We start from the raw sequence: 12,919 nt of genomic DNA on the forward strand, positions 1-12,919 counted from the left end.
TGTGGAATGCTGAATGCAGATGAAAGAAAGCTCTTTGGAATGTCAAGCAGTCATTTTTCATTAGCTTATTTGGGAAAAGGATGCCCAAATTGGACTCAGAATAAGCCAGCTGTAGGCTACCCAATTATCAATACTGAGCTATCTAGAACTATCTTCCTCTATCTGATAACATTTTTCAGTCATGGGGATCTTCACTTGTTGAGCATTTTGTTAAACATCAGTAAAAAGTATTGCTACTACTATGTGATCTATATGATACCTGTAATTACATATCTCTCCGCAGAAAGTGAGATAAAAATGGGTTACTAATGAGTTTATAGTCTGTATAAGAGAAATACAAGACAAAGCATGACAATTCCATTCTGTAGAAAAGTTCTTAGAAACCCCCATAAATTAATAAAAAGATTCCAGGATGTGAGTACCTCTGCAAGACCACAGGTTAACAAGGAGTTTAGTAAAATAAGGGGATTGTTTCATAGTGGGACAGAGCGACAAAGAAAGATAATGAACATAGAAAGAGAGAACAGACTGAAGAAGCTGCCTAAAATGCTTTTCTGAGTTGTGACTATAATTTAATGTGTTCTGCTTTGATCAGAGGCCATTCTCACAGAGAAATGAGAGGATCCTTGAAATCAGAAGGTGTACTTCCTGTTCATAACTCATGTGAAATTTAAGTATAACAAATAAAAATGATACAAAGATAAACCTAACAAGTTGGCTGAGTAAAAAGAACTACTAGAAATTCTGGCCACTGTTAGTGTCTGCTGTCTGATGTAGGAAAGATCTATGAGTTATCTAGAATTTTTTCCTCTCTATTCTTGCATCCTACTGATGAGATGACCTAAAATTGTTTAGCTTATGAGAGCTGACAAGATCAGAGACCATGGTAGTATGGCTGCAGGGTAGTGAATTTTTCTTGTTGAATTCACTGAGTCTTAGAAACTAAAATAACAGAAATAAGACTGAAACTTAGGCATCTACCCTGACTTAAAAAAAACCAACCAACATCTGGAAGGATAAAGTCATCTATGAGTCCTGCACAAATATCTTTTTTGAACACTCATGCAAAATTAAGTCTTACTGAGATAATTTGCAAAAATATGTGGAGCAACCGTTCAGCATTCTCTTTTGCCACAGTTATCTGGAGGGAAAAGCACCTTATTATGTAATTAGTACTAGTTATGCTGATGAGGTCAGTCCAGGAAAAGTATGTCATGAATAAAAGCAAAAAATTGGTCCCTCATGGGTGAAAGTAGCTTAAAATTCCAATGTTCTAAGAGCCAGCAAATTTGATCTTGCTTAAACATGGAAAAAAACTGGCTATTCAGAACCTCAGGCTACAACACATTACTTAGCCTGATTCAAAGGAATCGACTCACAGACGAACTGTAGGCCAAAGCACCTTTATTTTCACCGACAGGGAGAGCATAGGGTCTGCACCCTACAAAATGCACCTCCACCGAGGTAAAATTTCAGTCAGCTTATATAGCATTTTTATCAAACATTCCATACATTTTGTGGTTAATCCCCCAATAAACAAACAGTTTGTGGTTACAAAACTTTAGTGCTCTATTTTGTCTATTGTAACTAGTTTTATGGTTTCCTAGATAGCAAGGCATATGTGCCTAAAGGCAGCATATCATACCTCTGCAGAGGGGTAGGCCACTGTTTATGGTTAGCCAAGTTAAAACATCTTAAAAAAAAACCCCAAGAACTCACAGTATTTGCTAACTCATACTTATGCTAAGAGCGGCCTAGTTATGTCAAGCAAACCTTCAAGCCATACTCAACTCCATTCCTTAATTCAAGCCATTCCATAATGTATCACCCCTCTTCCAGTATTTCAGTTGGAAAAGTGAAATTATCAGTAAATTTGAAGTGTTACAAACTATTTAAGCTGAAAAGCTGGGGGAATATTACTGTATAGCAAACAAACATTTAACAGTGCTCTATTGATACAAAAAATGTAAATTATTTAAAAGACAGAAAACAAAGATGCTGCAAAAGTGCGAAAATATAGAAATTTAGAGGGAGAGGACAGCTTGCTTTGCTTCTCAGTTTCCAGTGAGTCCACAAATGTCAAGGTTAACTGTGTTGCTATTAGTGAAATAGTTCTTCCCATCAGACTTGTAAGCACAAGACTAGCTCATACGTAGTATATAATGGAACAGAATACTCCATTGTCTTTGTTCCCATGCTGCCCTATCCACAGGAAGGATGTACAGCATCTCGAATCCTCAGGAAGTATCAGGACTGGCAAAGCTGGATTTCCTGTCAGAGTTCTCAGCCAGTGATGGTACAAAAAAGCACAAAGAAGCTCTACCATTCTCCACACTGCCTGCACACAGGAGAGCAATATGCTTCTGTCTCCCTGCACATGCTGGCTCTTGTGGAGAGAGGAAGCAGCAGCTTAGATGGCAGTTAACCTCTGTATCAAGACCCAGGAAGTTTTCCCCCGTGCTATCATGAATCCATTTCACAAATACAGAAAGAATACCTGGTCAGAATCTGTCTGTGTGATCAAGGAGATATTAGGAATTTGAGTGTAAATGTCTTTTGCTCCCTGTCATTTCTTGCTGTGGTGTGCCTCCAAACAGGTGTCCATTTCTTTGCTTATGAGTTACAGAGAACTTTGGTTATAGATCACTGTTTGGAAATCAACCCAACTTGCAGAAAGGATTTAAAATCAGTACTCCACATTGTGGCTTTTGACTAAATGATGAACAAATATGGATAGACCAAAATTTAACATTTTGATTCTGAAATTCCATTTATTTGAGCAGAAGTTCTAATCTATGCTGTTATCTATTCCCTTGTATCCTTTTAGGAAGGTTTTTTAGTACCAGAACACCTTGTTTCCTTTCCTTTTTCCCCTTCAGCACTACTTAAAAGTATATGCCATCTGTATTCTTAGAAAGCGCAATAAATAAGACAGGAAAAAGTTAGTCCACCCTAGGTGCCTCTTAGTTTTTAGAGCACTGCAGATTTTTACATACCTAGTCATTCCCTCCATTTTGTCTAGTCAGCTCAATTCAGCAGATTGAAAGGTTATGGAGCTTGGCTCTGTGGCAGATTGACGTATTTAAAAGAAAGGTTGGCTTTTTATGGAACAGCCATAAGCCCTACACTGCTTCAAAACAAAGAACCGACAGGGAAGGTAGAAACTAAATTTTCACTTATGGAGGCTTTGGTAGTTTCAGATAGAAAAAAAAACCCCAAACTTATTTAGACAATTAAAGGAATACAGTAATGACAATGATATGACTCATTTAAAAGTGAGGCTTATTGACATTAGAGTAAAAATTATTCCTCTCTGCTATTATTGTCTGTAAAAATATATTCCAGAATACACAATTCCAGTGTGTTTTCCACATACAGCACCTGTCTTTTTCCCCTTTAATTTGCAATATTAGATTATTAACTTTGGGTTGTGGTGTGGGTTAGTTCTGTATTTTAATATTGTGAATATTCTTTCATCAAAGTAGTATGTTAATGTATTTTGGAAACACAGGGAAAAAAGTTCTTGAAAACAGGCTGAAGCACACTCCTATTATAAAGAAAAAATACAGGAGGGGGTATTTAGGAAAAAAAAATAAAATTAGTACTGAATAAGAACTATTGAGTATGAACTTCAGGTTAGTTCTTTCAGTCTTTTTCTTTACTTGCACACATGCTGAATGTATACCTTTCTACCAGCTGGAATCTCACTGAATAGCAGGTATCTTCTCTGTTGACCTGGGTCATGAAAACCACCAACAGTTATCAGGGCTATATCAGAATTCTCTTATACTTTTTTATTTCTTTCCAGGGTTCACCAGGGGAACGTGGAGCAGCAGGCACTGCTGGCCCAATTGGTCTACCAGGTCGTCCTGGACCTCAGGGTCCTCCAGGCCCCGCAGGGGAGAAGGGTGCTCCTGTAAGTAATCAGAGAGTCACATAAAATTATCACAGCACAGATTTTTTTATTCCAGAATGTTACTTTTTCCCACTCTAGTATTTGCCTGTTAAACATATCCTCAGAATACCTGACCTAATACTTTTATATTTACAATTAAGTAAATAGTAATACATTTGTTGTCATACCCTCTAACACCCAAGAAGGGTTAAATCCATTATTATCACAGCAGGGAGTGAATATAATAAAAAAGTTTGTCAAACCAGTCTTTCATTAAAACTTTGTACCCAGCCACTCTGCATTAGAGTACAAGCGTATTTGTCATCGGCTTTCATTATTACTTAGTATAATTTCCCAATACATTCTCTTCCCTTTATGGTTTCCTTTCTGTTGTTTTTTTTTTTTTTTTTAATTTTGTATTGGTAATGTGACTCCCTGTACCAAAATCTTCATTAGTCTCCTGTGATAATGTGGATCACTTCCTTTTCTTCAAAACCAGGGTGAAAAAGGTCCTCAAGGTCCAGCTGGACGTGATGGAGTACAGGGTCCTGTAGGACTTCCTGGTCCTGCTGGTCCTAGTGGTTCTCCCGGAGAAGATGGTGACAAGGTGAGTCATTATAATTGGTATTAGTGCATCTGTGAGAAAATCTGTCAGTACAGTTCTCTGGTTGTAGCTTTCCTCGCAATAAATGCGGCGACGAAGTAACTCTTACCCCTGCCTCCACCAAACTGCCTCCGTCCACTGCAAAAAACCTAAAGAACCCTTCTATAATCTGATGCCATGGGACATTGGGATTTGTGTTCAAGAACTAGTAGACTAACATTTATCCTGGCAAAGAAACAAGGGTGAAAGTGTGGCAAAATAAATCAAGGCAGATGATGTAAAAATTGATTTTTGCCTATTTCAGAAATGTGGTTTGCTGAATGACTAAGAGAAAATATTCTCAGTAAGGTATAGTGATTTGGAACCACTGTTGATATGTTGAGAGTGTCAAAACAATATGTTAGCAGCAGAGGTATTCTGCTGACTTCTGGCAGAATTTAGGACACAACACCTTTCAGGATCATCTTGCATGTTTGCTTGATCCAGCACTGTTCTGTTAGCATAGGGTAAAGGTAAAAACTTTGAGGTTCATTTTTACGATGCATGAGTGTTATTTATCCCACAGAGAGTATTTTCTGTGATTTAATTGTGTTTTCTTATTGTATAAAGAAAACATTTTTTTCTGACATGGTTTCCTGGTGATTTGAATAATTTTGAAGTTTTGAAATATTGTACAATACAGTGAGAAGCAGTAGTTCGGTCACATACAGTTAGATGAGTCTGTAAATCAGGGTGCTTTCATTATAAGTTCATACTGAAGATGACATGAGGAACACAATTTCCTTTATTTAGACCTCAGTTGCACTATACTTCAAAGCCAGGTCTTGTTGCCCTTTGCAGTATAGCAATCAATATCTGGATTAATATGACATACTATTGATCGATACAGAATTGCCCCATTTAGGCCTTCACACTTGAAGCAGCAGCATAAAACACAGAATAATCATATCAAAGGGAACTTTTAAAGATACTGTGATACTGACTTCAGCTAAGTGTGAAGGAAACCATTTTAAAAAAGAAGTTTAACTTTCAACTTTCAATTACAGGGTGAAATTGGTGAACCGGGTCAGAAAGGTAGTAAAGGCGACAAGGGAGAAAACGTGAGTAGTAAAATTCTTTGTCCATTACGTTCTTCATAAATAAAAAGTATTCATGCATGAAGTATGCAGATAGCCTTGCTACATCAATGAACAGAAACAAAGACACACTTCAAAAATGTTTCTTCAAAATAATGTTGAGTTTTAACGCAACACTAGAGGTTTGTATTTATAGAGCCATGCATATATTTAGTATTTCTCATATTCTTTGAGCTTACAGAATCATTAAAAAATACATAGGTAAACTACATTCCTAAGCACGCTTCCTATATAATTTTAATTCATCCATTCTACACTTGAACTGAGAGAGACCAAGAATATACATACATTCTCATACTGTGTTTAAGTTAACTTCACTGACTGGATTGTGTGAACATACCCAGCTTTAGCTTCTTAGCCATAATGATGAAGAATATGAAGACTCAGTAGAGAAATGTACTAATATAGTTTTAAAATTTTTAAAGAATATCTAATTCTTGGAGAGCACATTTCACTGATTGCAACTTTTCAGAACAGCGAAGACATCAGATGAAATGGCTTATACAAGTTTTCAAATATTATCACTAGGCCTGTTAGTGAACTTAGGACTACTCAGGCCTCTACTGATTTAATTTGAAATGTTTTTGTCTTCAAAATTGTTTCTAAAGTTCAAGCACTTCCTCTTTTGATTGAGGCCAGAAATATAAAAATAAGCTTTTTCCACTGTAAAACTTGAAGCTAGAAAGAATAAAACTAGCATTTTTTTCCTGTTTGGTTTTGGTTTCTTTCCCAAAAATTCAGAAAAGGTTTGTTTTCACTTCTGTTCAATTTCAAGATAAACTGGCATTTTAGTTGAATAATTTTCCTTAAGAAAAAATGGACAAGTAATTGCAGAAAGTTTATTATTATTATTATTATTATATTTCATCAATTTTCACAGTTAGCAAAGCTCAGAACTCAACATAGGGGTATTCATAATTAAGCATATTTACTATGTTGAAAACACTGTGTGCTTTTTATGATTAACAACTTATAGAGCACCATAAAAGTAGATTGCCTCTAAAAATTACACCAAGTTTATGGCTTACACATAATCATATGATGTTTTGTAGAACGATACCTACAAATTCAAGCAAATCACAGTTTTATGATAATTTCATAGAAAAAAAAATGTGACAACAACATGTGCAAAAAAATGACAAGGGTTTTTTTTTTAAAGATAAGCTTGTCCTTTTCAATTATTTATGTGACAAAGACTTCTGCAGTTTCCAGTGCAGAAAACACATACTTATCACAATCTTATTTTATTAGATCAAATCACAAGTGCTATAATAAACTATTTGTAATTCCCTGTTAACACAAGAAATGTAATATTACACATATGAATGAGAGAGCACTTCTATTACAAACCCCAGTTTACCAAGAAACTTATATGTAACCAAGCTGTACATCAATTCTGCTTCAGACTAAAATTACTCCTGCATAATCTGAGCTGAATGCTTTGGTTAACTTGGTACAATTAATGCATCAAACTGAAACATTTTTTAAAGTCAGTTTTAAAACTATGGACTTGTTCCGAGCTAAGTGAAAATCAATCCTCATCTATTTGCTGTTGTATTTGTAAACCAGCTGTGGGATACATAGAGATATATGCTGGTCCTCTTTGTCCACCTAAAGAGGTTTGTAACAGTACAGGCCCTGTGTACACAGAAAAATCTGACGTTTAAAGGAAAGGGCAGAGGAAGCATATGAAGAAGGTCGTGGTCCATCTCCACTTTGGGCTTTGCATGTGATCACATGCATACCCTTCTGTTTTCCCCTTTGACATGCCTCTTCATTAGAGATGCTTCTGCATCAGAGAAATTCAGAAAAAAACACATGCTGCACTTTTCTATTTCAGATCATTTTAGCATAACTAGTTATGCTGAGCATTAGACTGTGACCACAGTTCCCATAGTGAGTATCTGGGCATGTTCCAGCAGACCTGCTTTACAAATGAAGTGTCAGCAGCATAATCATTTGAGAACTTATCCTGTACTCTCAGTCTCAAGGTTTAAGGCATTTGGGAATATAATATGTTTTCCTTGAAATACAGGATTCAGTGTTGGGGCCTGCTCAGTTGAAATGAATGTTACCCCATTTGAAGTCAAGTGTATTGAATCCTATTTGCCCTCAATTGCAGTCATTCAACCCTGACAATTTCAGAATGTGTTTATTTCAAATCTGCTTTCCTTTCAACATGTTGACAGATGTATATTGGGGCAGGGAGGAAAGGCCTTGTTGGTCACCTCTGAAAGATTCTGAAGAGGAAGTAAGTACCTAGTTCTGAAATCACAGGACATAAAGAATAGATACTCACAATACCTAGACACCCACAAAAGCCTTGGTGGGCATTTAGAGCCCAATCACAGCAAGGACCCTGAGCAAAGCAGAATTAATCCCTCTTTCCTGTTTAAGAAAAGCTGGAAACATCTTCCAATTCCCCATTGAAACTAACAAGGATTTATGTTTGGGGGTTTAATTATGCTGTGCCTAACAAAAAATACTATGTTGCCATATCCTAGCTAGGGACAGCACGATTTTATTGTTGATGTACATCCTCTCCTGAGCTTCAAAACCTCCACAGCTACCACAGCTGCCTTTATTAACTGAAGATTCTCTCCTGATGATTCTGATCAGTCTCTCCACCTTTGCCCTCCAGAGCAATGGAAAAAAGAGTCTGGCTGTGTGACCAAATAACTTCTCAGTAATCAATTGCAAAGTACTTTCCAACAATACTTTATATCAAAATGAGTATTTACATGAGATTAAAAATGTGTAGATCTCATTCTGGGCCCTGTAAAATGAAGGAGCAGGTAGAAGCATCCTGCAGAGTGTAGAAGGAATCTGTTCCAATATGATTTTAAAAAAAAAAAATCATGCATGCTAATTCCCTTTCTCATGGTAACCTTCCCAGTCCATAGGAGCATTCCTAGGAGTCCTTTTATTTAGATATGTCACCATAAAGGCTAAAAAGCTTTGCTTCACCTATTGCCATCAGGTCTGTGATGAAAAGAAAATTATAAAAGAGAAGAAATACATAGCTTGACACTTCAAACTCCCTAGAAGATAAGATACTCTAAAATATACATAGAACCCAAAGAAAGAGACTACAAGGCTTAAGAAGTCCCTTTTCCTAATCTCCCTATAAAGGGCAGAATAATCTAATTTTAGCCCTAGTAAGGTCTTTAAATCAAAGCACTATTCTGCACTAAATTAGAATTCCCAGCCTAGAAACTGCAGACAACTTCCTTGCCATCTGAAATAGCAGACTAGAACTCAGCCATTGCCAGGTGTAAGGTTTTATACTTTCTTAGCTTCACTCTTTATCAGTCTAGTCTCTCTAGCTGGTGCAAAAAACAGATTCAACCTACCACATAATTTTAACCCCACCATAAACTAGTATCTTGTACTCCCATACTCTATTAGATATCTTCATTACATCACATCTGCATAACTGACTTCTAAATTATGTGCAATATAACTTAGAAAGTTATTCTGTAAGGAGACTGAAAAAAATTAAGAAGTTCCTCTCAGAGACACATTTTTTGCCATTCTGTTGAAGAGAGACTTAATATCAAAGAGAATGTGACTCCCAGTGCTCAACAAGAACTTAGACTTTTTCATGTCTCCTGGAGGTCAAAATAAGCTTTGTGCTGTTGCAATTTCATAAAAAACTAACCCAAATAAGAAGAATTCCATTTAAAGATAGGTTGTTAGATGATGCTTTAAAGGTTGAAGTTTTCTGCACAAATCTCATTGAAAGGTCTGATATTTAAAAACAAAAATTCATTTTGAGTCATGTTTGCATGGGAATCTATTTTAAATATTCTGAAACATTACAAGTGTGCTTTTAATAAATGCCAGTATTAAGTCTATTATAGATGTGCAAATCTGAGTTTTTGAGAGATAAACAAATAGTGATTGTTGGTACTGAATGGAAAAGACTTGTGAATAATGCTACATTCTCTATGGAGAAATGTAGAAATGCTTAATAGACCTTGATTGTGCAAATAGGGTTGTCTCTGTACTTGCTTTTAATCTCATTCCAGATGCCATAATCACTAACTTTTCCTTTTGGATGTTTGTTTGTTGCAGGGTCCTCCGGGTCCACCAGGTCTCCAGGGTCCTGTTGGTGCCCCTGGTATAGCTGTAAGTAGCTTATTCAGAGCAAACTCCAATCTTGCCGTAACTCATCTGATACTTAGAAGTTCTTTGAACTGCATGCTTCTTACTCAGGAATATATTTCAAATCACTATTAACAGTTCTATCATTGTCCCCTTACATGCAGTTTTTTTATTGTAAACAAGCCTGCATAGGTGTTATTTTATTGAAGATTTACAGCAGGGCAATAATTTGAAGGAATTATTAAAAATGAAATAGTGTAAATAGTGAATGGGGCCCATACTTTCACTGAACTTGTTTGATGGTTCATATGACAGTCAGTGGTAAAATCGGCTTGGTACCAGATGCATTTAAGAGTATCTTTTTTTAAAATCCACCTGATAACAGGTGATTGATTTTAATTTTTATTTAGAAGGCTTTGAATTCTTCTACCATGAAGACTGGTAGAACTATATGCTACTCATATTTACCAATATATAGGTATTCAACAGCTAGAATGTTTATGCAGATATGAAAAAGAAGAGCTATTCAGGGAAAATTTTTGTGAGACATGCAGTATTATTTGACCTACATTAAACCAGGGCATATGTTGGTATTCTATTTGCATAACAGATTTCATTCAATCAAGGTGGTGTACATGCATTCTTAAAGACATTAGGAGTGATTCTGAGCCCTCTTGTAGTTGTTTTCCAGTCATTTCTATGGAGCTTTTTCTAGTTTTATCAGACCTGTAATATTTTTGCTTTTCACTGTTTCCAAATAGGGAGGTGATGGGGAGCCAGGCCCAAGAGGTCAGCAAGGGATGTTTGGGCAAAAAGGTGATGAAGGTCCTCGAGGCTTCCCTGGCCCTCCAGGCCCTATTGGCTTACAGGTAAATTCCTTTATTATTTTACCCTCCACCTGTAAGAACCCTGATTTTTGTGGCAGAAACTGAATGAATACTGTCTTCTATTAAATAAATGACAGCATCAGTTAATAAGAACTGAAAGATCCCATATTCATAGAGTTCATGCATAAATAGCAGATGTAATGCTGAAGGAGATTGGTAGGAATCTCTGAAACTGAACTTCTGGCTACCATAAGCTTTAGAATTTCATTCAGTAATTCATTCATTTATAGAGTCCAACAATTTCTGTTTTAACAAGAGCACTTCTTTTTACTGGAGATACATATTTTAAAGAAAAGATTCAACCTGGAGGCATATTTAACATGTCCTAGTTATTTACTGTATTTTCACAATAGGTTTTGGCAACATAGTGTGTTTCTCAGTGATACCATCACAGACACTACTTGCATTCTGACAGATTAGCAGAACTCCATGATGCTTATACACTGCTGGCATCACTGGCAGGTTCCTATAGTTTCATGTGTCTTCCTCTTAAAATTGTTATGAGTCAAAAAAGACAAAGCAAGCATACAGTAAAATGTAGGCTTCTCACTGCTGCATTCAGAGAATTACAGTTGAAAAATCCTGCTTTTTCAAAAATTCAATTTGCTTAAATATAACAAAACAAAGAACAAGAAGTTTAGGACCTTTGATTCATTTCCATGTAATTAACATCAGAGCACAGAGCACTTTTAAACTATTTCTAATCCATGCATTAAGCTGTAATATGAATCATATATACTCTCTTTTAAAAAAATGGAAAATTATAGCAATAGTGTTTGAATATATTAAACAGTATGTCTCCTTTCTATCCACCATGTGTGAACTGACTAATCTCTTTCAGTAAGCCGAACCTTAACCTGTACCTATCATTTTTTAAATTCTATTACATAATGCGGTTCACAAAACTTACAATGGATTTTATAATGTATTGCAAACCTCCATGGAAGATAAACAGTTCCTTACTGCACCAACACATATGTCTTTTGTAGATTCATATTGCCTTTGAAACTGAAAACAACTTTATTTTCAGAAACAATAACTCAGAAAAAATTATTCCTAAATTTTATTATGAATTGTTAAGTTTTTTACTGTTTTAAAGAGAGTGAAATAAAATTATCCTTGTTATTTTTCTCAGATCTAGGATACTGTTTCAACTGATGTTTTTCAGTAAAGTCCACCTTCACTTTTTAAGTTTAATGAGCACTAAGCTACATAAATATAAAAATCAATTAGGTTGACTTACGCAAATGAAATATTTCAAATGAGGAATTTTATTTCTCTGATTAAGATTTTAATTGAATATGTTGGTCCATGGACTGAGATCCCATATTTGCTAATGGTATTGAAGTACCATTGGGAAATCAGGAGTTTCTTTTATTCAGTAATGCAGTTCTCATGGTAATTATGAACTGTTGGGGAGTAACAACTTTCTCTGTCTCATATATAATATTCCATGGTAACTACATCACACTTATTCAGTTAAATTCTACTGATATTTCTTACATTGGATATTAAGTAAAAATGTTCATAAAAATGAACATTGGTAATTTTGAATATTTATTACCTTAATTGTGAATTTCCTTGCTATTTAATTTTGATAGTATTTTTAAAAATAAGGAAGTTTCTAACAAAAGGAGTTGAAAGTAAAGAAAATCTGAAAAACTCTATGGGCCTATCAAGGTTATCTTATAGTCAATTTATGGCAATTTTACTTAAATTTTGAAATATTAAATGACAAACACCTCAGTTACTTCTTGCCAAAAAGAACTGAAAGTACTCCCAAAATACTATGTCCAATAATGCATGAAATATTGATTCAGTGAAATCAGTGGGATTATTTCAGTGTTGAATCAGGAGTTCACCAAATGGCTTTGGAAAGTCTTTTCAAAGACAGAAATATCAAGTAAATGTTTAATTGCCTTCAAAGTTTTATAAATACCTCCTCTACAAGCAGTTGAATGAGCTGTTTATGTTTACCGTGACCATGAGTCATAATGGATAAGGCATTCAACTTTTTAAGCTAAATGTCTTTTTATGTTCACGGGGTAGAACTGAGTGGACTGTTGGCAACTCGAAGATCTAGTTTATTCAAGGTGGGATCCTTCTCTCTGAATATCAGCTCTCTAAAGACTAGTCCAAGCCTAGGCTTCTGCTTTAATCACTCTTTAGAACAATTAGCTACAATATTGTTATTTAAAACACCTCACAGTGAAGGAAAAAGTTAAAGTCAATTCAAATGTCATTTGTTGAACTATTACAAGGTTACAAGAAGTAAACATGAAGAGAGTTA

General features: G+C 35.4%; 1 protein-coding gene across 7 annotated transcripts in view; it reads left to right on the forward strand.

The window, feature by feature from the left end:
- COL11A1 (collagen type XI alpha 1 chain) overlaps positions 1-12,919 on the forward strand; it is a 164,235-nt gene that overhangs the window by 117,036 nt on the left and 34,280 nt on the right. For all 7 annotated transcript variants that reach the window (XM_030033746.1, XM_030033747.2, XM_030033748.2 and 4 more), the window contains 5 exons: positions 3,809-3,916; positions 4,395-4,502; positions 5,546-5,599; positions 9,713-9,766; positions 10,504-10,611. In XM_030033746.1, coding sequence (XP_029889606.1) covers positions 3,809-3,916; positions 4,395-4,502; positions 5,546-5,599; positions 9,713-9,766; positions 10,504-10,611 — 432 coding nt within the window. The remainder of the gene's footprint in view (positions 1-3,808; positions 3,917-4,394; positions 4,503-5,545; positions 5,600-9,712; positions 9,767-10,503; positions 10,612-12,919) is intronic.

This window comes from Aquila chrysaetos, chromosome 12 (genome assembly GCF_900496995.4).
Source record: "Aquila chrysaetos chrysaetos chromosome 12, bAquChr1.4, whole genome shotgun sequence".
Taxonomy (NCBI): domain Eukaryota; kingdom Metazoa; phylum Chordata; class Aves; order Accipitriformes; family Accipitridae; genus Aquila; species Aquila chrysaetos.